Source organism: Stegodyphus dumicola, chromosome 10, assembly GCF_044657685.1.
Source record: "Stegodyphus dumicola isolate Sdum_Otavi_A_Nest chromosome 10, ASM4465768v1".
Lineage (NCBI taxonomy): Eukaryota > Metazoa > Arthropoda > Arachnida > Araneae > Eresidae > Stegodyphus > Stegodyphus dumicola.
Genome location: NC_140777.1, coordinates 118060344 through 118086384, shown reverse-complemented (window position 1 = coordinate 118086384; position 26041 = coordinate 118060344). Strand labels below are relative to the sequence as shown.

Below are 26041 nucleotides of genomic sequence, written 5' to 3'. Positions count from 1 at the left end.
ATTCTTATTGTTCAGTTGTGCTACAGGATCTTCAACTGTTAACTGATTAAAAGACACTTAGCACTTTACAAACAGGTCTAAATGATAGCGGAAACAATATTAAATGATACCAGATATCATCCATTTTCTTCTATTATCTACTGAAAGTTCCTTTCAACTGAAAGGAACTGCGTATAGAAAAAGAACAATTTTTAACTCATCAAATTATCGTATCTACATGAATATTTTAAGCGATAAATATACCTTAATCGCATATCTGAAGTGGATATAAAAGAAGCGGCATCTCTGAATAACACTACTTCTCAACACACACTGATGCGTTCTTGAAATCTTGATCAAGATGTTCAACTATAAGTAAGTTAATATTTTATTATTCTTTGCATTGTTCATTACAAATACCACTAAAGGTACATAGATACTGGCGTTCATATTTGAAAGAAAACGTTATACTTAAGGTTTATTATTGCTAGATATATGTATGTATATGCAGATACTTTTAGAAGCTCAAAATTTATGAAAAACTTTCATGACTAATTTTTTCCTTGGAAAGTTTTTGTATACAAAATAATTTAAATTAAAGCCTTAAATGCTGGATTTTGCAATATTGATAAAAAAAACAGTTCAATGGTTGCGGCTAATAATTAAGGGGCAGAATTACCTGGGATACGAAAAATACTCATTGTTTTAACACCGAGTATGCAACCGTCCTGGAAAAAAACAAGGCGAGGGTTATCTAGGTATAAAACATCGTAGTAGAAAATATATCGGTGACAAAATGACATTGTAATGCAGTATTATATAAAATATCATTGGGAAAACTAATTGTCCCCTCAAAATAGAGCACGAAGGTAAAACCACAGTACGCCACAGTTTTCACATTTAAAAAATTTTAAGAAGTTATACTCATCTTTTATAAAATAAAATCAAGTCTAAACGTGATATTTGTGTTAAAACCGCATAAAAAATTTATTTAGTTTATCAGCAAAACCTAGATCGCCAAATGATGTTTGATAATTTCGGTGTCAACACATATTACTAATTGCCAATATTCAACTGCGTCTAATCAAGGAAATAAGAGTAAGTATCTTATATACTTTACATTTTTTTTGGACTTTAAAACAGGGCTTCTTAAATCTTTCCCAGTCGCGACCCTTTTTTATCACTGAGATTTTTTCGTCACCCCCAGAACCCCATAATATTCACAAAAATTTTGCGGGACTCCTAAAGTATTGCGTAAATTCGACACACGCGTGAGTGAAACTGCCAATTTTTTCACTTGTACTGTAATATACTATTGAAGTTTTAGGTCATTAATTTCTAATTTTAAGACATTGAACAATGTGAACATTTTAAATAAGTAACAGACGAAGTGACCGCGTCACGTGCAAAGTAAGAAAAATGAACTTTTATATTATAAAAAGAATGCGTTGAAACGTTTTCGTTTTTTCTTTGTCTTACCTTTATCTATTTTCAGATATATTGTATAAAAATATTATTATAATAAGTTAAAGAAATATCAAAACTGCTAAAAGTTTTGGCGATCCCCTGCTGCAAGTCCCGCGAACCCCCTGGGAGTCGCGACCCACAGTTTAAGAAACTTTGCTTGAAAGAATGATGGATTTATTCGTACTATTTTATTATCCATAAATATTACGTCATAAGTAGCCTTAACTGAACTGAATGCATTTTGTGTATTTTCTGAAAATTTTGTATGTCTTAATAAAAAGGATTAATTATTTTTGGATGCTTAGGTTTTCTTCTTGATTCTTTAATAAAATATTGTTAATTAATTAAAAACCTGAAAAAAGTGCTTGTAAAAATATTCCTCATTTTTCCTGCGCTCGCAAATCATTACATACTTTAACGTACAGTTGAGATGTCTAAAACCTGAAAGCTGATGTCTGCGATGTTATTCATCGTGTATTGTTTTGTAAGTACTTTCTTCTTTACCATGAGGTTTTGCAAGATGGCATTTCGAAACTCTGAAGTTTTGCCGCTGCATTATTACAATCTTTAGTATTATGATGTTTTGAAACTACTAGCGAGACTACTGGCTTTTTTTAGGGCTATAATTTTCGCAACTCGAATTTCTCGTTTAATTTTGTCCGCGAAATTTCCCGATTTGATAATGTTTTCGGTGTATAGAATGGAAGAAATTGAAGAGGCTTAAGAGAGTAATCTAATGCAAAGTAGTAAGTTTCATGCTCTAGCAGACTCCAGAATTTTGTCAATTCAGATATAATTGATTTCTAATAGTAGTTTCAAAATACAACTTTGAAGTACAACTTGGACGGTGTACTTGGAAATGTAGAAGAAAAACGAATGTGAAAGTTTTAACATGCTAAAAGCGAATCATTCACACACAAAACAGTAAGATAATAGCTAAGAGCATTTAGCTCAATATTTCAAATTAATGCAATTTTCTTCTCTGACAGGTTACTGTTCTGGATTTGTGTGCTGCTTTTTGTGGGATTTGAAACTGTTTTCAATGAGAATACATCGCAAGAAGGAAAAGCAGATGCTTTTATAAAATTAGGAAATTCTCTGAATCCTCCGTCACTATTTCCGCGTAAGTTTAATGTTACTGTATTTTTCATTTAGCTTAACTATTTTAATTAAATTTCAATTTTAAAACCTTCGCGTGTTTACGGTGGAGCTTAAACAAAGCAAAATTTCATCAAGCCATTTTACATTAAAATTTTGTCATAAGATTTTTGTTTTTAGATTTATTAGGAAATAATACGACATGATACGATAACAAAAAAAAATTACAAATTATGCAGGTTCCATAACCTATTTTGATGTAACTGCTTATCCATAAACGTTTATCAATATAATCTATGAAGTTGTCATTATTGAAAAAAGCTTGATTTAGAAACCTAATAATCATGATCCTAATAAAAAGAAATAAAGAATGAACTTATATCCTAATCATCAAACTTATTTATTATTCAGTAGAACCATACAAACTGATTACAAATTGCACGTGCATCAAATATGTCACAGCTATTCCTGCTTCATAACAATCTTAAAATGCGTATAATGTGAAATATCATAAGCTAAGTAGACTTTTATTGTTAAGAGTATTTATTGACTTTGTGGTGCACCATATTTTATATTAATGCTTCAACTAATCATTTTCTTTAAGCACGCACAAGTCTCAGAAGTAAAACGTTTAAGCTTAATTGTATGTTTTCACAGATTGTTACTAAATATATATACAAATCGCATTATCAAATATAAATACATAGATAATAGATACTATAATAGATACATGGATACAAATAGATACAAATTGCATTATCAATAGCTACTTAACATAAATAAAAGAAAGCTGTCCCCATAAGCTGGAAAGCCTTTGAGATGTTAAACAAACAATATAATAAATTTTTGAATTTTATTACAAATTTATGAAAATGTTTTCTCGTAATTCATGAAAAATTTTTATTAGATTTGAATTATTGCGCATTTATGTTTTCTCGTTTGACTAGCGCTTTGCGCAGCAGCACCACAGGTCCGGGGTTCGATCCGCGGGCAGGGCAACTTTGACTCATCCTTTCATCTCTTGAGAGGATCCGTAAAATGAGTACTAAGTTCGCTTAGAGACTAAATACCGGAGATTCTGCGACAAGCTGACCACTTGTTCAGGCAATATGCACAAGCACCCCGGGCCCACGGTCTAGAAACCAGATATCAGGGCATTGCTGGGCATGGCTCTCTAAGGGCTGTTTGTGCCGCCAAGTTTAATTTATGTTTTTTTCCCTTTATGATTTTTTATTAATGTTTTAATTTGTTTTATTTATATAATTCTCTGTAGTTCTTTGACATTTTACGTACTTTTATTGGTGCATAACTACCGAACGTTTCTGAGTTAAATTTATTTTATGATATACCTTTTGAAATTCCCACTAATTCATAGTATCTTGAGTATATCTGAAGCTGAATTTGAGCTGCGTCTTATAATTTTCTCGTGCTGAATTTAGTCACTTATACAGCTATATTTTCTTCCTGCCATAATTGACGGCATTTTAAACTAGTCGAAAGATGAATACTTGTTAAATAAGGAATGAGGGTAGAAAACCTCTGAAACATATATTCTGGAAAATTCCAATAAACTTTCTCCTGTCAACCCTATCCCGAACACTCCTGTAAAAAAGCTAAATGCTATATAAACCAGTAATAAATTGATTTTGCTAAATATATGAATAAGCTGACCGAGGTGAAGGAATTAATGCTGACATGCTGACAGGAGTAATCCGTAAAACTTAGTTTAGATTTTATTCTGAAGTTCAGTTTTAAGTCCATGGTGCAGGGAATTTTCAGCTTCATTCCGCAAAAGAACTTAAAATTTTATACAGTGTTTGGATCTACTAAATATGAATTTTCTACTGCTAGTATATTGCAGCTAGAATACGTTACAAATTACTTTCCCTTTCAATAAGGGTATAACAGTGTTTCGATTATTCTACAGTTATAAATTAGTGTTAAAATATTTATTCTTAAATATCTGGAGTTTCAATTACGCATCATGAATTATTTTTAAATACCTATTTATACGAATCTACATGAGACATCAAGCATTCAGGGACTAGTGTGCAACATTTTATTAATGCGAGCGAGAGATGCGCCTCATCAGCCAATCAGCAAGAGGCGCACATCAAATGTATGTTGTTGCCAAAACTTCTCTCTCCTCTCAGAGTCCTTTCTGTAGGGTCCGCAAAGGCTTCTACAGTACTTCTGGAACAAATTTCGTTTCTGTACGCGGAATAAATTATATTTTTATACTTAATGCTATTCCTTACTCCCTTATTAAAATATGGGAATCAGATCAAACAGCGCATCCCTTCAGGTAGATGAAGTTGAGATTTTGAATATATTTCATAGAATTACAGCAGTGTCATTTAACGTGGCAATAGATGTGATTGGTCAGTCGAAAGAAAGCAAGTACAGAGGATACTGTAACTGTTATAGTGCCAGAGTCATGAATAGATATTTCTAAGAACACCACTAGGCATGTCTGTAAAACTCAAAGAGTTATAGAGGTACCTGGGATGGACATCGTGGGAAGAATCGCTCCTTGTTGTCGAATTATGCATATTATTCAGACTTTTCGTAACCAAAAACAAGAAAAGAAAGAAGTTGCTACCTCAAAGGGATTCAGTCCAAGCTTCTGCAATTGCCAGCTGAACGTGCTAACAACTTATATAACGAGAGTATGCATGGGAGATTCTGATGATTCTTTATAAGGTGAGTGACTATGTATTGTGCCTAATAAACGTTATTTTGTATACTCTTAATAATTCGTTATGAACATGAAAAGAATTCTTTCACTAAAATTATAGAAAATCCTTAAGAAAGATTTGTTTCTTTTTATAGTAAACAAGAGCTGTTTCTCTTATTCCGGAAATTCTGTGAACATTCTTATGAAATTCATTCAATAATTATACGAACTGTAATTATAAGAGTTAATTAAAATCCAAAATATAAATGAAGATATGTTGCAGTAATGTCTGCTAGGGAGGATGACGCGTTTTACGAATCTCTTAAAAACATTGCAAACTTATTGAATCAGAATTTTAATTTAAATGCAGTATGAGTCAACAGGTGTGAAAGGAGGCGAGACAAACACTGGTTGAGTTGAAAACTTCTATTTATAAGAATTTTAAATGAATCAGAAAGGTTAATATTATGAAATCATGTAAGGACAGTGTGAAAGAAACCATCTAAAAGCCAAGTTATGCTAGTGTTGGGGAGTCATTTGATTTCACAAAGGATTACGAAAAGTTCTTGTTTGCTTCGGATCTTTGCTTGGATGTGGACTCTGAAAATTGCTCTTCTAACGATGTCATGAAAATTATTAAACTGAAAATAAATCCATTAGAGGCTAAGCCGGGTGAATGTTATTTGAAAAATATTGGAGGAAATATAATTTTCATTAAGAGTTTTACTGAAAATTATCGGAATCGACATCGAACCGAGGTTAAGGAAAAATCTCCAGAATTAAATACATCTTTGGAAAAAAAAAAAAAAAAAAAAAGGAATCCCTTTTTGGCATTATCCTTGGAAAAAATAAGCCAAATGAAATTATCCTCGGAAAAAATAAGCTAAATGAAATACCTAATGAAGATCCTCTGAAAGTGGTTTTTTAACAAAATCTCGAAGTTGTTGAGTCCAATGAAAACACGAGGGCATTTAGAGTTCATTTTACTTTAAAAAATTTTCAGTGTACGAGATAGGTTGTGATTAAAACGCACCTGTTGGTTGGTAAATATATTCTTCGTCAAGCCAGATCGAAAATTAATTATATTGCATGTGAAGTGGATAATTTTCTTATCATCAGTAGATGTTTTAAGTGTTTTGAGTACAATCATCGTGCTGATGAATGTACTGAACATATAGGCTCTTTTAACTTAATGGAGAATACAAGGAGAAAGATTGTTCGAAGAGGAATGTTGCAGTTTGAATAAATTGTATCCGTTTCAATAATAAAACAAATAATGTACAGAAAAAAGTGAATATTAATTACAAACTCTTCAGAGTGCCTTTATGAGGAAGAATATTCACTCTTCGAACTGATTAAGGTTAAATTAGCACAGCAAGCTCTGAAGTGTGTGCAGTTGAACCTTCATAAATCTAAAGCTACGAAACAACAGCTGATTTTAAATGTGGAAACCGAAACTATTGACTGTGCGTTGATTCAGGAGCTTCTTTCTTACAGTTGAGTTCACTTCCAGGATATCCTGGTACTTAGAAACTTTATTGTGATCCTAATTTTGATAATGTTGAAGGAAGCGGCAATTACCGTTCGATCACGTGATCTTTCAAAATTACTTGATTATAAAAATATAGATTACAATATGGTCACATTGGATTTTGGAGCCCTCAAGAAACATTGATTTAGATCTTCATAAAATTACTTAAGTTTTTATGTACAAAAACCTTAATTGACTAGCTTGGTATATGGAATCCAATGGCAAATCTGAATTTTGTTTTAGTCCCTATTTAGACGCTCGTGGAGATAAACTAAATGAATTTATTTCTACGAATTCTCTGTTATTAATGATTATCATGGACCTACTTTTCGTGCAATTCAGAATCAAGCTAAATACATTGATAGTACAGTTATTGGTTCAGATCTCCAGGATATTTCGAGTTGGTCTCTGTCCGAAAATGAATCTTTTTCTGATCACATGATGACAGAATTCGAATTTTGTCTCTCTATGGTCTTGCGAGATAGGTTAAAAGTTTCGTTTAAAATCCTCGATACAAAGAAAGCAAATTGGTGTCGTTTTCAGTAGGTTTTCTCTTCTCGTGTTACCTATACTAAACGATTATACTAATGGTTCGTGACTAAATACGGTCATTGAGGATATTCGTTCTGTTCTTCTCCAAGCATCTTTATTTTCAATGCCCCTTAAGAGTCATGGCATGCATTATATTTCTTGGTGGTTTATCGAAACTGATTGAGTGGAAAAGAGGTTTAATGCCTCTAGGCATATTGAATATTGTTTGAGTGAAAGAGTTTTAATGCCTGTAGGCGTCCATACTTCACCGTTGTAGAAATCCAAACTTTAGAGCATTCTATAAATGTAAATATCTTGAATATAGCAAAATATGTAATCAAATGCTTACCGCCGCTATATCTGACTCCTGGGAAACATTTCTCTTGACCACTGATGTTCCCAATTTGGGGGGGGGGAGAAATTATACATATATTTTTAAAACAGAATTCACGAAAAAAAAATTAATTAACTGGCATTTATCTATCTACGGGAAAAACAGCCAATTCTCTAAATGAGAAATACTGTGGTTCAGAAATCCTTCTCATTTGATCCCGAGGAAATTGCTAATGATTTACATCAGGAGTACCGTGAGTTTGTGAGTACTCCTTATTTTTCTTTTGTTAATTCTTTTTCTTCCTGTGATGAAGCTATTCCGATACTGGAACTAAATAAATGGTCCTGATTCTATATCAAAGAAAATTCAAAGTATTCTATATCTGGATGTTGGTATTTTTCTACATTTTTGGAAACATGCTCAGATGAAATCCATTTCTAAAGAAAATGAGTCTAGGTACCTCATTTGGATAACCGTGGATGTATGAGCTTACTTTCTGCTGTAAGTAAGGGCTTGGAAAAAAATTTTGTTAACAGAAATTGATAGTATCTCCTCCGAGGAGACTTTCTTTCTGGTGATCAATACGGTTTTAGACCTCACAGAATGAGGTTGTTTAGGGAACGATAAAGAAACATTTGCCCACCATTTGTTTTTTCTTGATATAAAAGGCATCTTCGACAATGCGTGGTGACCTTGCATTCTCAACCTTCTAAAAAAGGTGGAACCTCCAACGAACATCTTTTTTACTTGCTGATGACGTTTCGAATGACAGGACGGCCAAATTCAGTTCGGCTTGGTGTTTGCAATCCGTCGCCTTGAAAGTCTAAAGGCTCAGTTTTTGCCCTCAAGGCTCAGTTTTTGGACCTAATTTTGGGAACATTATTATTAATGATCTCCTCTCAAAGTTTGAAAGCCTTACCTTTTGCTATACTAGAGCCTTTGTGAATGATTTCTTGGTTTGCTTCCAGATTAGGGATCTTCTGCTGCTTTTTTCCACGCACAGGATACTTTAAACCTCGCTTCCGATTAATCAAAAAATTTTGAGTTGGACGTTAATCCTGATAAAACTAAGCCATTATTATTGAATATTCAATAATAATGTTTATTATGATGCAGTTCAGTTATTTCTCAAGGGAACTCGATTGACTGTGTTGAAGGGAATAAAATATCTTAAGGTTTCCTTTGACTGTAAATGTTCTAGGAAGAGATATTTAACTTTCATATCAGTGAAATGGATATTGCTGAATTACATCAGCAAATTGCAAGTCAAATTGCACGCAATATGTAATTTCAACATACTATATTCTCTTATCTATAATCAAGGAACTGAACCCTTCATAATGAACAGCTCTAGAATTTGGGGTATGGCACATAAGAGAAAGATAAATTATAAATATCTGCTACGCATTTTAAAGGCGAATACTTATGCAGGCCATATGGGGATATCACACCATAAGCTTATAAAGTATTTCTCCCGCTTTTCTAGCGTGCCTTCGGACTGTAGTGGTTCTGCACGCTGGGTTCGATTCCCGGCGATGGCGGTTGCAAATTTTTCCTCTCTCCGGCTTTTCAAATTACCTAATGACCCTAAAAGTGGCGTCCGAACTAAAAGGGTGTTGGATAATGACTCTCCACGCGCAGGATTTGGTGATTGGGTCCCACAAAAACCCCAGTCGACCTTTAAAAAGGGGAGTATATAAGGTATTTCTCCCGCTTTCCTAGCGTGCCTTCATGGTGTAGTGGTTCTGCACGCTGAGCCGGCATTCCAGAGGTCCGTGGTTCGATTCCCGTCGAAGACGGTTATTAATTTTTCATCTCTCCGGCTTTTAAAAATTACCTACAAGCTATGAGTCTGTTTAAATAATTTCTGGTTTTTGCCCAATTGACGTTTCCATTCTTCATAATATTTCCTTTAGGGTAAATCTCTTCTTCTTCTGTCTCTGGTTATCATTTTATTTTGCATCCATATATTTTTCCTCATCACTAAGAAAGAAATTCTGTTAATGTTATTTAATTTAGCATGTAGAGTCATTAGGTTATTTCGAAGCAGGAGAGATGAAAAATGAGCAATACTCTCGCCGGGACTCAAACCACGGACCTCTCAAATACGCGTCAAGCGTGTTACACCACAAAGACATGCTAAGAAGGCAGGAAAAATACCTTATAAACAATAAAATCGCAGAAGATTTCCATCTAAATTATTGTAATGATGGCAGTAAAATTGATGGCAAAATTGGTTTCACATTTGTTAGCTTTAGAAATAGTCTTGAATTAGAGTACTTTTAATTTAGATTTTGAAGAGAATGTGCAATTTTTATAGCTGAAGATTTGTGTCTTACCAAATGATCACTTAATAAAATAGTGCTGTTTCAGACTATCATATTTGTATTGATTCCCTTTCATATTTGGAGAACTTAAAATGTATTTCTTCTTCTAAAAACATAATTGTCGAGATTTAAAGACAACTTAGAAACTTAAAATATGAAAACATTTCGATTGCTTTTATATTTGTATGCGAATGTTGTTGGGAATGAACTGCCGATTTTCTTGCAAAGACTCCCACCAACCGCAAAATCCACATTTTTGTCAATATCCCTAAATCTTTTTATACGGCATCAAAGAATATCATGAATAAGATGTCATGCCTTTTATAAGAAGGTCATGAGGTATCGTGGAGTTGTGGAATCCAAAATATATTAGTTCAAATAAAATGAGCTTAACTAGGAGATTTTTGCTTTCCATCAAAATGAGATTGCCATGTGATCATTCATTTTACAAGTTATAAAATGACACAGTTCTTTACTGGCCATGGAAACTTTAAAATTTATCTGAGCAGATCTGAGTTGGGTCCAGAAACTTATCGTAATTTCAGCGTTGGTGGCGAGGAAAATGTTGCACATGTATTTCTTCTGTGTTCCGCATTTGACAGCGAAGGAAAAATCTTAAAATTGCACTTAAAAATACACTAATATTTTTGAAAATTATCACATCATGAAGGGATTGTGCAAATTGAACCAAAGTCACAGGGCATGTAAAGTGAGGTAAGACATTCAAATAATTAGAATTAAAAACGATTGCGCATGCGTGGAATGAGAACCGGTCGCTTGTTCCATGTATATAAAGAACTGTAAAGTTATAAGATATTTCTTCCGCCTTTTTGGCATGCCTTTGTGATGTGGTGGTCTGCACTCTCGGCGAGTATTCCAGAGGTCCGTGGTTCGATTCCCGGCGAAGCGTTGCTAATTTTTAAATCTCTCTTGCTTCCAAAAAATCCTAATGTGTCTACAAAGCTGTGTTGAAATATGTTTATCGTCCTCTGTCTGCGTTAAACGTTTAATTAGTGATTAAGACACAATAACACGCCGAATAAATACTAATTCACAAGTCAAACAACAAAAATCCTGTGAAAATTTTGTAAATATAACGCTGATTTTTGTTGTTTGACTTGTGAATTAGTTTAATTAGTGGTCAATATGCTTCGTGAACAGCGGAGGGAGCGATACCAACAACTAATGGTGTTCGAACGAAGCCGCATCATCGATATACGAGAGGATGGACTTTCGTATCGAGGAATCGCAGCCCACACGCAGCGTAGTACCACAACAGTGATGCGTGTTTAGACAAAATGAAAAAAGAAGAACCAAACAAGGCGAAATCCTGGCAGTGAGGCACGCAATAGCACAATGGCACGGGACGATAGACGCCTGCTCTGGATTGCTGTGACGGATCGTGCAGCGTCCTCTAGTGTGTTAGCACAACGTTGGAGAACGGCTACAGGTGTTGTGTTGTCTAGCTCCACAGTTCATTACCATCTGATGCAGAATTAAACTTTGTGAAATGGCTCTTCTAAGGAGGGTTCCCCTGTCGCTTAATTACACATGCCTCCGACTTCAGCAGACACTGCGACACAGTGCAAGGCATGCCCTGTGTCAACAATTTGTTTTCTGTGATGAATCTCGCTGTAATCTGGAGTACAATGATGGAAAAGTACACGCCAGACATTACAGAGGGGAACGTCTACTCCCATAGTGATTTATCCAGCGTCATACCGCACAAAAGCCTGGCATCATGGTCTGGAGAGCCATTGGGTATAAATATCGATCCCATCTAATGCAGGCTGCGGGCAATCTCAACAGTGTTTTCTACATAAGGAAAGTTGTGGAGCCAGAGGACCTTCCCATTCTTCGATGCATTCTGGGCGCTATATTTCAATAGGATAATAGGCGTGCGCATGTTTCTCAGACTACACAAGCCTTCTTATAGAACAACAGTTAACTTCTTCCATGGCCTGTTTATCCTCCAGATATGCCACCCATTGATCATGTTTAGTAATTCAGCGGTCGGCTACTCGCTGTTACAAGGAAGGACAGACACTAAGATTAAATTTTGGCGTCAGGTTGAAGATATATGGCATCCCATTCCCCAGGATTCCATTCAGAACCATGATTCAATGCCACGACGTGTATAGGATCTGATGGCTCAGCGTGGCGGACACACAAAGTACTGATTTCCGATGTTTGTTTTTGTTTTTTGTCTTGTAAATTTCATCGTTTGTTTGTGGAATTACGTATATGGAATAAATTTCCTTCATTTCCGGTAATTCCTTCACGGTGTTGCATTTTTCGCAATCATTAGTGTATTAATAATAACTGGCCTCCAGATTTTCATCAGTTTATTTGCGACAGAAGTGCCTGTGACTGTTTTTGTACGTTCATTGTAAATTATAGTAATCCTTCATAATTTTTCTAAAACTATTTTCTTTAGTGTTTATATTTTTAGATTGTGCGTTATACTTACTTCTGTCAACCCCATGTAATATTTTGTGCTACATGGGGAAATGTTTGTGTTTTTAATAAAAAATTTATAAATGAATGTTTTACCTTTGAATAGATCCGTGTCCTAAGCCTCCCGAGAGACCAATGGATTGTGCTGAAGTTCTATTGAATGGACATAATACTAGTGGAGTGTATACCCTTTGGCCTAAGAGTAGAATTTTGAGTTGCGAATCGGTGAAAGCGTACTGCGACATGGACACTGATGGGGGTGGCTGGACGGTAAGGTATTCTGAATGCTAAATTTTTACCTAAAGTAAATCATCTACTGACCATAACCTACCATAGATGAAATTCTCTGAAACTGACTAAAAGTTTCGAATGAATAAATAAAAAAGCCATTGGGAACTATAGTAGTACCATTTAAAATGAACCTTCTCTAATCCAGAGTTTCTTAATCTTTCAGATAAGTGAAACCCTTTATAATGTTTACTTAACAGTGGAACTTCTGGTTTGCTTCAATTATCAGGCTTTAATGCAACATTTCGTAGGTTATTTGCAACAGAAATGAAAATTATTTCAAATAATACTTATTTGCTTCAAAGAGTAATATCAAAATTAGCCTAAAAGTTTTTAAAATAATTTAAAGTATTCAAACAGGACTTTTAAATTTTAATTTGAAGGAGATGAGTAGTACTGCTTTGTATTACCGCAGATATACCTAATATTAGGCTTTATGTATAAAAGTTGAATTATTGCCGCATAATAATGCTGTCCTGGTTCAGCATCACCTTTGTTGCAGTATTTAATTTTTATCGGCCTGCTGAGAATCTCGTTTCTCACATATACGTAGTTGCAAATGATAAAAGTGCCAGCGCGACCTTCTGTAATACTAGTTGATTTTCATCTTTTAGAGTGCGCCAGAATATCAATAACAACGGTTATTTAAATTGCTAAGAGTGAATGTCATATCTTTTCAGTAATAGTTTTGTATTCTTCTGCTGACATATTCGAAGGTCATTCATTGACGATAAATGGGATTTTAATCTGCAATTCATTTTAATATTTAATCTGCTGTGCATTTGGAAAATACTGATTAAAAGCTTCACTCAAACCTTTGAAATGCTAATTTCGTCAATAGATATCTTCCCTATTTCAACCGTCTCTTCTTCTAAAAAGCCTTTTATATTATTGGGAAGCAATCCAAATCGTTGAAGCACACACAGATTTTTCTAAAATTCTGTTTTGCTCTTGAAAGAAGAATTGAAAGCAGAAAATGCATTTACGTTTTTGCCTTGAATAAGAAATATAACAATATATAAAAAGAATAATTTTAGTCCGTATAAGCCTCTGTATTTCTTCTGAAAAACTCAGAAACGTTTTGGAATGATCACTGTTTTTTTTTTTTTTTTTTTTTTTTTTTTTTTTCCGAAAAAGACCTACTAAAGCTTCCCATGCAAAAGAACGCCGAGGAGACACATTTCCAGTTTATAAGAGAACTACTGTAGTGAGTGCTTTATGACGGAATTAGTAGTGCAGATACAATGCTAAATACTTGCATACCCTATCAAAATCTACGCATAGTTAAAACTTCGAGCCTAATGAATGCTTCACTTTAGGAATTTCATTTCAGATGGACATGGTCAATTGTATAGTATCTGGATTAATAATTCTAAAATTTTAATCTTAGTAAAATTTCCCATGCAAGTTTGATTGAACATATATGATACAGCATCAAGCATATACGATACTAATTAAGCATATATGATATTGATTAAGCATATATGATATTGATTAAGCATATATGATATTGATTGAGCATAATCTGAGTCGGCACTGAGACTCAGATTTTGGACATTATTTGTTTTATTTTATATTTGCTTTTTTTCTGGCCAGTCCCATTTTTTGATCATATGGCCGGCTTGGGCCGGATAGGAGGATCGGAGTTGTGCCCTTATAATGATAAGGATATAGCATTAGAATGTTTCAATATCATTTACTTTTTCTATCGTTTTTATTTATTTCCTTATTTCCTTTAATCAAAGTCAAGTGCTGCAATGCCATAAAAAGATTTTATTAATTATGATTTACAGTTCTTAAACTACTAATGCATTTATAAATTGCATTCGTTAGCTTTTGGCGTTACCATTTCATTTAACTTACTATCATAAAATGATACTCTAACTGGCGTGTGTGAGTATCGTAAAATGACGGCTGTGTTTGGCATAACATAACATTTCATAACATGAAGCTACACCAGCACCTCTGCAGTATCATAGGTGACTGAAGAATCCCTGAGCCCAGCTAATGTTAAGGGAACGACACCCATCAGGAAACTCACAAGAAACCAGCGCCAGGCGTCAGCCACCAATTCGCACCAAATTCCAAGGCGCCAACCCGTGAACCACCAGGAGCCCATGGAACACCCGTACGAGTACCGGATTCCAGCATCACTCAGCATCATTTTACTGAAACTTGAATTCTATACTCATTTGTATATACTTTAATCACATATTTGCTATTTTGAAGTATTTGCTTTGTTATATTGCTATTTTAAGTGCCTTTATATAGATCTGTTCCCGTGTTCTGAAGTTATTGAATTACTTTGCATATTTTATTTTCTAGATATTTTGCTTTTAAAGTACCTTTTTTGAGTACCTGCATATTTGTTGATGGATGTATAATGCGGTGATCCTTTGCCAGATTACAACTGTATATTTAATTATCAGGTCCCCCCCTTTTCCCAAAAAACGTATCTTTGAACTGGGAATTTCCCTGGCATAAAAAAATGAGGGAAAGGGGCCGTGCCGTGTTATAGAAGTTAATATAAAGGTTATAGAAATTTGCTAGCTTGTTTATTTTGAGGATTATTTCACGAAGACGAATGCCTTGTTAAGAGTGGTTTATTGCCGTATTTTATATCCAAGTTCTTGAATTTTTTAAGGGAGATTTTTTACCATGGTATCTTAAAAATTTCACTTCTTGGGTTTGTAATTGAATATTCAGCAAGAGAATCTTTATTAAGAGACATTTACATTAATAAGAGAACCTGCTGCTATGATTGGCATATGCCAGCGAAGTAAAAGGACTGCTCTAATTTCCTTTAACCGAGTATTATTAATAGATCATATAGAAGCTCTGATTTAGAAATTCCTTTGGCAGGTGTAGGAGAAACCATGAATGATGTATAGAATAAAATAGGTGACAAGATGAAAATAAGATATAAAGAAATGTTACCAGTTATTAACTACCTATAGGCAAAATAGAGAAAAATTAACTTCCTGAGACCACCAGCTCTGAATAAAGTCAATATTCATCAGACAGCAAATAAGCATGGGTAATAGAATTCACTTTTCTAATACCAGAACATTTGCATAAATCTATTTAAAATCGTAAATGGTTATCTTGATAAGGTTTTACTAATCAAATAATAAATTTTAGTCCTAATAGCAATTGAAATTTAGATCCAGGTCATGCGTTATGTACTGAAATAAGCATAAATTTCAAAGCATTACGAAGGTTTTAAAACAGTATTTACTTAGAAGAGAGATATTTTTGAAATACACATAAATGCCTTTAATTCTCATGAAGAGAAAAATTGTAAAATATTATTTTTTAAACAAAGTTATAAAGGGATTAAGGATAAATAAATTAGATCGTAATCTAGGGTAAAACGTCGTTGATTTACACTGAGAAGTTTAAATTAGGCTTAGAAAAGACAGTAGTTTTCATTTTATCTTCCAATTCTTCTACGTATTACGTTCGACCAGAAAAGTAATATTGATGCTTTAATGAAATTTTCAAACTTAAGAAATTCAGTCTTTTATTTAAATTCCTCTAATGTATGTTGCGTAATTAGACATAAATTAGTTACCGATATTTGTAAATAACAAATTAAAAACTAATTTAAACGCTAGGAAGATGTGAGTTAATTCAAAGTTGAAATGCATTAACGGCTTCACGAGTCTATGCGCTTTCATCAAAACAGTACCTTTACAATATTAAAAATCGGATGTGTACAGCACATGACTTCCTTGAACGGAATATCAAATTATACGCACTTTTTCTTGCATTTAATTTAATGACGATAAGAGTGATAAGTTTAATGACGATAAGTTCTTGCATGACTATAAGAGTTTCCTAGCATGGTAATCTGTCTAAGGAGAAACGGAGGCAACGAAAAGCAAGAAGGAGAGCCTTGAAGCCTGAAATCAGAGAAGCGATCTAAGAAATGAATAAGCTAGGATCTTATTTGAAGAAGACGAGAAGAATCAAATTATTACAGCACGGCTGATGTTACAAATAATAATGCAAGTTGAACAATAAAACACAAATAATGCAGAAACAATGTGAAAATATGTACACTATTATGCAATTTGAACAAAATTCATCCCGTGAAGCAATGTTTAAATAGTTAAATTTGGATCGCTGTCAGTGAAAAGGTGAGCATCCAGAGGTTTAGTAAGCCTGTCTGCATGCAGGTTTTCGTAGTTGAAAATTTGTGAGTAGTTTATGTAGTCACTAGTGGAAACATTGTTGAAAAACCAATCATTCTTTCTTCGTAGGTAAGTTTCAAGTTCTTCAGTTTTGAGGATCTTGTGTAGAAGATCATTTCTGATGAGATAATGTCATCTGTAATAATTCTAAGAAATTTTTATTTTGTATGATTTGTAGTTGGTGAATTTGATGGTCAGTGGCTGTATTCCAAGTTGGCGGCGCATAGAAGGTCTAATACAAGCATTGTAAATATGTTTCTTAATCTTGAGACTAAATTTAGAAAATCATTTTATAACTCAGAACGCACAAAATTTACATCATCTGAAGAATTATCTAATCGTTGCCACATGTTCTATTCAAATACTGTGATAAATCTAAAAGGATGTATAAAAGAAATTAAACAAACAAAAAGAAAAAAAAAAGAATCAGTTTTTCTCAGACGATTCAGTATTTCTCATTCAATTAATTCAGTCCTCACTTCGCTACAAGGCTAAAATAAACTATATAAGAACTCAAAATATCTATATTAAAAATTACGAAATAAATCTTAAACACTTATTTCCGCGAATAAATTCCAGAATGGATTAAGCATGACTTATTTCGCAATAATAAAAGAAGGCGTTATCTTTGTTGTTACGAAACTTAGTTTCTCTAGATTGGCAACAAATCCACTATTCTGCCAAGTTTTAAATGTAAACAAACATGGCTGCCATGGCAAAAATAATTAGCACCCCCTTTGGTCTTTTCGAATTTCCGTTTTTAAATTTCGGACTGTGCGGAGCAGCTCAAACCTTTCAAAGGTTTATGAACGAAATTCTTGGAGATCTAAAATTCGCCTACGTCTACTTAGATGATATTTTGATATTTAGTGATACGGAAGATGAGCATAAATCTCACCTACGTACTGTTTTTGAAAGATTAACTTCATATGGATTGACAATTAACGCTTCGAAATGTGTTTTCGGCGTTCCGGAAATATCTTTTTTAGGCCATATAATCAATAAAGATGGTACCAAGCCTCTGACGAACAAAGTGGAACCGATACTTAACTACCCACTTCCTAAAACGGTAAAAGATTTGCAGAGATTTTTAGGATTTTTAAATTTTTACCGTCGATTTTTACCCAACGTAGCCCAGAATCAAATACATTTAACTTCGTATTTAAAAGGGGCTAAGAAAAATGATAAGACAATCCTGAATTTGTCTGAGGAAGCGCGGAGTGAATTTCAAAAGTGCAAACAGCTAATCGCTAATGCTGTTCTTTTGGCACACCCGAAGAAAGATGCCCAGTTGGTTTTACAGGTTGATGCGTCAGACTTCGCGATCGGTGGAACGCTATCACAAATAGTTGGTAGAAATTTACAGCCTCTCGCATTTTTCTCACGAAAGCTTTCGCAGGCGGAAAGGAACTATAGTGCGTATGATCGAGAGCTATTGGCAGCTTATGCTGCTATTAGGCATTTTAAGCATATGTTGGAAGCACGGAACTTTTCTTTAATCACCGATCACAAACCGCTCACGTATGCATTCCGAAGAGTTTGGATAAGTGTTCACCTCGTCAGGCTAGGCAGTTAGACTTTATCTCACAATTCACCACTGAAATTCGCCATATAAAAGGTTCGGAGAATATCGCTGCCGACGTACTTTCGCGTATAGAAGCAATAAGCATGCCTAACCCTATCGACTATGAGGAAATCGGTAAAATGCAAGAAATCGACCCAGAATTACAAACATTGCTTAAAGAGTCAAAAGTTCTACATCTCAAAAAACTTACCTTACCGAATTGTAGCTTACCGATATATTGCGATGTGTCAACAGGTAACGCCCGCCCTTACATTCCTCCGGCATTCCGTGAGAAAGTTTTTGCCACCTTGCACAATTTGTCTCACCCCGGCATTCGCGCATCAACAAAGTTAGTATGTTCACGGTTTGTTTGGTCTTCCATCCGCAAAGATTGCGCGAAATGGGCACGGCAGTGCATTCCGTGCCAGAAAGCAAAAGTAAGCAGGCATACTAGAACCCCGTTAATGAAGTTTCCAGACCAATCACAGAGGTTTGATCACGTCCACCTTGACCTTGTTGGTCCCCTACCTCCTTCTCAAAATAATTATTACTGTCTAACTATGATAGATAGATTTACTAGATGGCCCGAAGCAGTACCCTTACCAGACATAACAGCACGCACAGTAGCACAGGCTTTCTATGACCACTGGATTACTCGATTTGGTTGTCCGACTGTTATTACTACCGACCAAGGGCGACAGTTTGAAAGCGGCTTATTTCGAGCCCTTTCCCAATTATTGGGAATCAAGAGGATCAGGACGTCTCCGTACCACCCACAGGCGAATGGACTGATCGAGGAATTCCACCGTCCTTTGAAAGCTGCCTTAAAAGCGCACGATACCAGTGACTGGGTGGCTGCCCTTCCAACGCTGCTGATGGGTTTCCGCGCCGCTCTCAAAGAGGACATAGGAGCAACCACTTTTGAACTGGTGTATGGAAAGACTATCCGTCTCCCAGGAGAATTTTTCAATCCGACGCCTCCGGATGCGTCCCCCAAACAGTTTGTGGAGGATTTAAAATCTCACTTTGCCAGTGTCCGCCCGACCACGACTTCTAGCCACGGCCAGCGAACATGTTTCATTCATCCACGCCTTCACAAGTCCACATATGTGTTTGTTCGACACGACGGAGTTAGAAAACCACTTCAAACTCCTTATGATGGACCATTTAAGGTGCTAGAAAGACGAGATAAAACGTTTGATCTCGAAATAAAAGGGACTAAGCAAACGATCTCCATAGATAGACTGAAACCCGCTTTTGTAACCATGGACTCTTCTCAAGTTGCTTCCAAGAGTGTGAAAAAATCTTCGGACAATTGTATCACCCGTTCTGGACGATTAATCCGACCCCCGCATCGGTATGTCACATTTCGTTGACACTGCGGAGGGAGTATGCAGCGGCAGCGCCAAACAGGCGATACGGACTTAAAAACTGTACAGAAAAGCGCCAATTGGCGAAACAGTAAACCCGTTTGGCAAACCTACAGGCTGACGGAGAGAGAAGATTTTCCCCCGGCAGTCAAGTGGAACTACTTCAAAAATGTGTGCGTCTCTGTTTTCGCCGAGATATGTAATCTTGTGTACTCGCATCTGTACTGTGCTCTGAATTTCTTAAGCCGTTATAATGTACCCGGCAACTGTTACTTTTCCTTATTAAATTTGATTATTAATTGTTACATGTCTATCTTAACTAAGATTTCGGCTTTCCTAGTTAATGTTAGGGATATTTTCGTATGCACGTGTTACTCACACGTACATCAAAGGGAATGTAACTAGCCATTTTACACATTTTAATTCATCCGCGTCTTTTTTAGATACTTTTTCCTAAAACTTACATCCCCTGAAGCAACAGAAAAAAAGTTCGACGATGAAAGAAAAATAAATTTTTTCATCATTATTGAAACTTAGTAGGTGTCAGTATATATATATATATATATATTGTTGTTGTTGTTGTAAATAATAATTAGATATTTTATTTTGTTATTCAGGTAATTCAAAGAAGAGGAAATTTTTCGAGGCCTGTGGACTATTTTTACAAGAACTGGAATGAATACAAAAGAGGATTCGGAAAATTGAATGAAGATTTTTGGTTTGGTAATATAGAAATTAATACATTTTAAAAGAGTATTTTAATAATTTCGTACCTGAACGTTTTTTATCCTGTTTTCGTTCTCGCAAATGTATATTTTTTCGAATTATTTATTATGCTTTTTAAACACCATTAATCTGTTTTTGATATATATTATGTTTTTTTAAACACCATCGAACTGTTTTTGATGTTTATTACGTTTTCTAAACCGCATTAAACTGTTTTTGATGTTTATTATGTTTATGAAACTTCATTAAATTATTTTTGTTATTCATTATATTTTTTAAACCTCATAAAATGATTACTAATTTCAACTTTAAATGCGATAAATAATAATATTTTCTTGTTGATAATTTAAAGTTATTTCATAACTCAAAATATTTTACTGTTGGTACCTCTATTAACGGAAGAAGGGAAAAAGAAAATATAAGCAAAAATCTGACGATTTTCATAACTTCGCCCCAAATTCAGAAATTAAGATAAAAATTTTTAAACAAGTTTCGCTGAAAAGCTTTCTTTTCAGCTCGATTCGATAGTGCAGACAGTGAAATTCTGACATTCTTAGCTTGTTCTTTAAACGAAGATATGTGCGAAAAATCGCTTAAATATAAAATAAAAAAATCGAAATCGAATTTTCAAAACTTCGCTTCACCACATTGCACTGTCATGGATGAACAGTATGTGCACAAAATTTGAACTCAATAGCTTATGAGAAAATATGTTAAAAACGATGACAAAATTATACTCACAGTGAAACATCATGACTGAACTAAATAAAAGCTTATATTTACACTTACTTAGTTATGCACAACTTGAAACTATAATACAGTATTTATTTAACGATTAGTAAATTATGTAGTAATTATATATGTTTAAATTCTACAAGAATAATTCCAAACGCAATACTAATTGCAATATATCTTTCATTTCAGGAAATGATAATATTTTTGCTTTTACTAATCAAAAGCTGTACTCTGTTCGCTTTGAGCTCTTGTATTACAATGACACCCGAGCATATGCAGCATATGATAAGTTCTGGATTGACGACGAAGATCAAGGTTATCGCTTACATATCAACGGATATTATGGAAATGCTGGTAAGCCTAGTTTAATTTGATAAACGAATATAGAATCAAAATTCGCTTGAATCTAATTTCATAGATTTGGATTTCACGATAGATTTGGAAGATATAGAATAGTCCATAGTAAAGTTAATAACAGAAAGAAAATCTACACACATTTAACCGTCTGCCAAATACCATAATCTATATCTTTGGAAATGCGAATAAATAATGATTTAAACATTCAAAATTGAACATATAATGTTATATTTAAAAATTAAACCCTTATAATTCCAAAAGTTTTAGTTCAAATTACAAAATTTTATCAATTTCAAAATTGCAAGTTAAATAGTAATTGCATAAACTAAGAAAATGATTAAATTAGTTGCGTTAATTATTAAATAAACGCTTACCTTTGCCCTTCTTAGGTACTGTGGTGTAGCTGGAAATATGTCTGGTTAGCAATCGGGAGGTCTGGAGCTCCTGTTTCGTCGAGATTACTGATTTTTATTATTTCCCCCAGTTTCCCAACAACCTGTTGTAATAACTACTTCTTTTTTTATAAAGAATCTCAACGTTTTGTTACGTTTTGGAATTTTATACCTGTTTCAGAATTCCGCTTCCAACTGCTTTTATTTTTTCAAGAAATTTGAATTAATATTTTTCTCTATTTCACTATGTACAGTCATAGATGGCTCTTTTTTCCAATGACCATTTTACTGTTATAATCAGGCAACTTCTACGGAATCTATGTTTTCTTAACTCTGTTGTCTTCTTTTCCTTCTTTTATACTAATAGTAGCAATATTAGAATCTATGTTTTCGGTGAAAGCTAGGTATATTTACCAGTTATAAATCTTCTAATCACATACTCATTTACCAATTACCTTCAAGACCTAAAACATTTTTCTGAATGTCACATAAACTGAATTTGTATGATGTGTTTGTATTATTATTCACATCATACTCAATATTCTTATAAGAAACCGTGCATGTGAAAAGCACTGTTTAATTACAGTCTATACACAAACTATCAAATGTTGAAAAGATACGATGATGAGCTATATTACTTTCATACCGTTGAGTACCGGTGAGTAATATTACTTTGAATGCAAGAAAATAACTGTTGCTCTCATTAACAAATAACATTGCAAAGCAATTAATAACAAGTAGCATTTCAAAGAAATGTTCTCATACCAAATATTCAGCATTATGTTAATGGCGGATATACAAATTGAACCTCATCTAATAAATCGCTGTTGAATATATCTGATGGTAGCCGACAGTTATAAAATATAAAAACCATTCTAACCCAGAAGGTAAGAACATTTTCAAAAATGCAAGTTAGTGATATAACGCCTTGCTATAATTTAGAATGTAGTCGCAGTTCATGGAAAAAAGAGCGGTTTGAACGAAACACTGGCAAAATTTCACATCACCAAAATACACTTCGTCTGATTTAGTCAAAGAAGTTCTAAAACTTAAATCAACAAGGAGCTATAAGTTCTACCATGAGTTTATACTATTTTATACAAAATATCAATATATCTTATGAGTTTTGTCAAAAGATACTGATATCTGCCATATAAGACATGGCTATGGCCTTTGCTTTAGGCGCATTGTTATTTGTAATTACATAGAAATATTTTACAAAACTATTGGAAAAGAATAAAATACTTGTATGATAATTTTCCAAAATTTATCAAGAATAGAAATATCAGTATAGCAACAATAATTCTCGAAATTGCCTTGTAGAGTTGCGCGCCTCCAACTTGCACGTAGCCAAGAGGTGACTGTTGAAACTGGAAAATAGACAGAGTCTTGCTAAGGGTTTAAGTCCCTTTTTATTCAACTTAAGAAATTACAATTGCGTGCTCTTGACGCTCACAAACTACGCCGACCCGGCGGTAAAATAAAAATAAGAACCTGAAAAGAAATAATAACAAGACTCTAACTACGAGGCTCTCTAAAAGTAACTAACCTCACCGCGTTTTACAATACCGCTGCTAATTCAGCAAACTTTGAATATCACGTTGAACGATTAACAATTCTCCGAGGCAAGCACACAGGTCGAAACGCGGGGTTCTTTAATTTCTGGCTAACTACCTCCGCGATCGTGAAGTACGAACAACACACCTCGAACTCGTTTCCTTTCTATTTAACTCAGAATACTTCCGCTGATAATTTGAATCCTTGCGCGTTCTACTAAAATTTACATACTCTGGCATTGGCAGTTCCAGGGGAAAGTAAGGCTTGACAGGAAAGATAGTTTAAACTTAAAATAAATGTTAGTTAAAATAAATATAAACCCTACAGCCTGATGGCACCCTTGTTTCCTAGCAGAAATATTAACGCAATAATTTGTATTATGATATTACTCGGGGCCATTACAAATAAATGTATTGTTTGCAAAGTCACTATATGTAAAAAAATATTATTTATAAAGAATTTGCACTTGATTATATGTATTACAGATTATATGTAGAAATTCTTTGGTATTTTGTTTGCATACCGAATAACTTGGAACTATATTTATGATAATATTACGCTGATTATGGGGATATTAGATGCTTTAAAATCTCTGGAATTTCTTTAAGAAGCTTTAAACTGTATCTTCGTTTTTACATATTAAACTAAGTTTGTTTCAAATTGTAATTATATTTAAATATAATTTACTTACCTTTAAGAATGCACAATTAATTTCTAACTAATACGAGTAAATGAATAAATTATTTTTGTTCTGTAGTTTAAATTACAAATTGTTCCTAAGCAAAATTAAAGTCAGAAAATTCGCCACCAAATCGCTGTAAGAAAATATTAATCATGTTAACAGAGTCTTCATTTATTATGAAATTATTGCTGCTTAAAATTTCTGCTTATACTTTATTAGATAAAAGATTTTCATTTTAAGTTGCACTAATTAGTTAATATAGAGATAAGTTTTTTCCAGCTTCACACTAAGTTATTTCATGTTCTCTTTCTAGGAGATGAAATGGCCGATAACAATAATAACAAGTTTAGCACTAAAGACCGAAATAATGATAACTCTACACTACTGTATATTTGCGCAGAATACATGAAAGGAGCTTGGTGGTACAATGTATGCGGAACTGTCAATCTTAATGGTCTTTACTTAGGAGATTGCACAAATCATACTGGGATTTTTTGGGATTCGAGAACAGAGGGTTTAAAATCAACCAAAATCATGATAAGACCATACGACTTTTTAACGACGTAAGCACATTTTTAAACGTGAAAGTGTCGCATAATTTTATGAAAAGCCCTACTGGACGTCAAGAAATGTTTTAATTATTTTAAGTTACGAGAGACAGGAATTTTACCTCAAATATCTAACTTGCAGAGCTGATTATCTTAACACAGAGCCTGATATATAATCAACTGACACAAAATTCTCTTTAATTATTACTTATTGTAGATATTTCGGAGCTACAGTTGGATACATGGAACTGCAGATCTATTATTTACCTTAAGTATAATTACGATTAGTTTGTCTGGCAGAAACTTGCCATACAGTTTTGTATTTTAGAATTTAAGAGAAGAAAAAGTGGACTTTCATAAATTTCATTGTTTTTTGTATAATTTTTATCACCATGATTTACATATTTTCATAAAATTTGTTTTTTTCTCAGAATTTATGAAATATTTTTATATTTTTATTTTTAAAAATATTGCATATTGAGTAAAACATAAGCACCTAATAAAATGAATATTAAATGAAATGTATTCTCTATTTATCTATTACCACTTTGCTTGAAACCTTTGCAGATGTCGATGTCGATTTTACACCTGTCACTACGTATTTAATTATGTGTTGCAAAAGATATCCTAGAGCTGTTTATGTTTTAATTCGCCGAAGCTGTGGAACTATAACTTCAGTTCAAAAGCTCGCATCTTTCCTTTCTAACTCGTTTTGTCATATGTTTGGAATAAATTCTTTTGCTGATAAAGCAACTTTTAGAACTTAATATTGCTTTCAATAATGTTCTTTAATAACGAATGTTTAATACAATAAACTTTTGAAATACCCTCTTATTTAAACACATAGGGTATGTAATAATCTATTACTTTCACAGCATCTTAAATTGTAATTCATTCATGATCTTCAGTGGCGCAATATGTCCTGTTTGTGCCTTGGACTTTATTAAGAGATTTGTGACTGATTCTGTCGTGTCACTAGCCTTAAAATTCATATATTTTAAATATTTATTAAATATTTTTACATTATTGAAAAAGTATTACCTATTCCCTCAAAGCAGCCTACTAGCGACTCATCCTGAATTTCAACAAAGACCGTGCTGCTTACACCAAATTAAAATACATTTATAGTAAATATTATAAAGCGACCAATTACTTCTTATGGGCTTTGGAATTAGAGATTCATGGGAAAGAACAAGAGCTTCTATAAGATCCAACCTCTATATCC

General features: G+C 33.8%; 1 protein-coding gene across 1 annotated transcript; it reads left to right on the top strand.

The window, feature by feature from the left end:
- Positions 1-200: 200 nt before the first annotated feature.
- On the top strand, positions 201-25337 carry LOC118182975 (techylectin-like protein). Its single transcript, XM_035352369.2, has 6 exons — positions 201-354; positions 2436-2569; positions 12508-12671; positions 20437-20542; positions 21470-21634; positions 24582-25337. The coding sequence occupies exons 1-6, from the start codon at positions 341-343 to the stop codon at positions 24833-24835; spliced, it is 837 nt and encodes a 278-aa protein (XP_035208260.1). The 5' UTR covers positions 201-340; the 3' UTR covers positions 24836-25337.
- The last annotated feature ends 704 nt before the right edge of the window (positions 25338-26041 follow it).

Excerpts from the sequence above, each read along its gene's own strand:
- LOC118182975 (XM_035352369.2), top strand. Across the intron at positions 12,672-20,436 it reads CTGATGGGGGTGGCTGGACG|GTAATTCAAAGAAGAGGAAA; the intron begins GTAAGGTATTCT and ends TTTGTTATTCAG. Across the intron at positions 20,543-21,469 it reads GAATGAAGATTTTTGGTTTG|GAAATGATAATATTTTTGCT; the intron begins GTAATATAGAAA and ends CTTTCATTTCAG.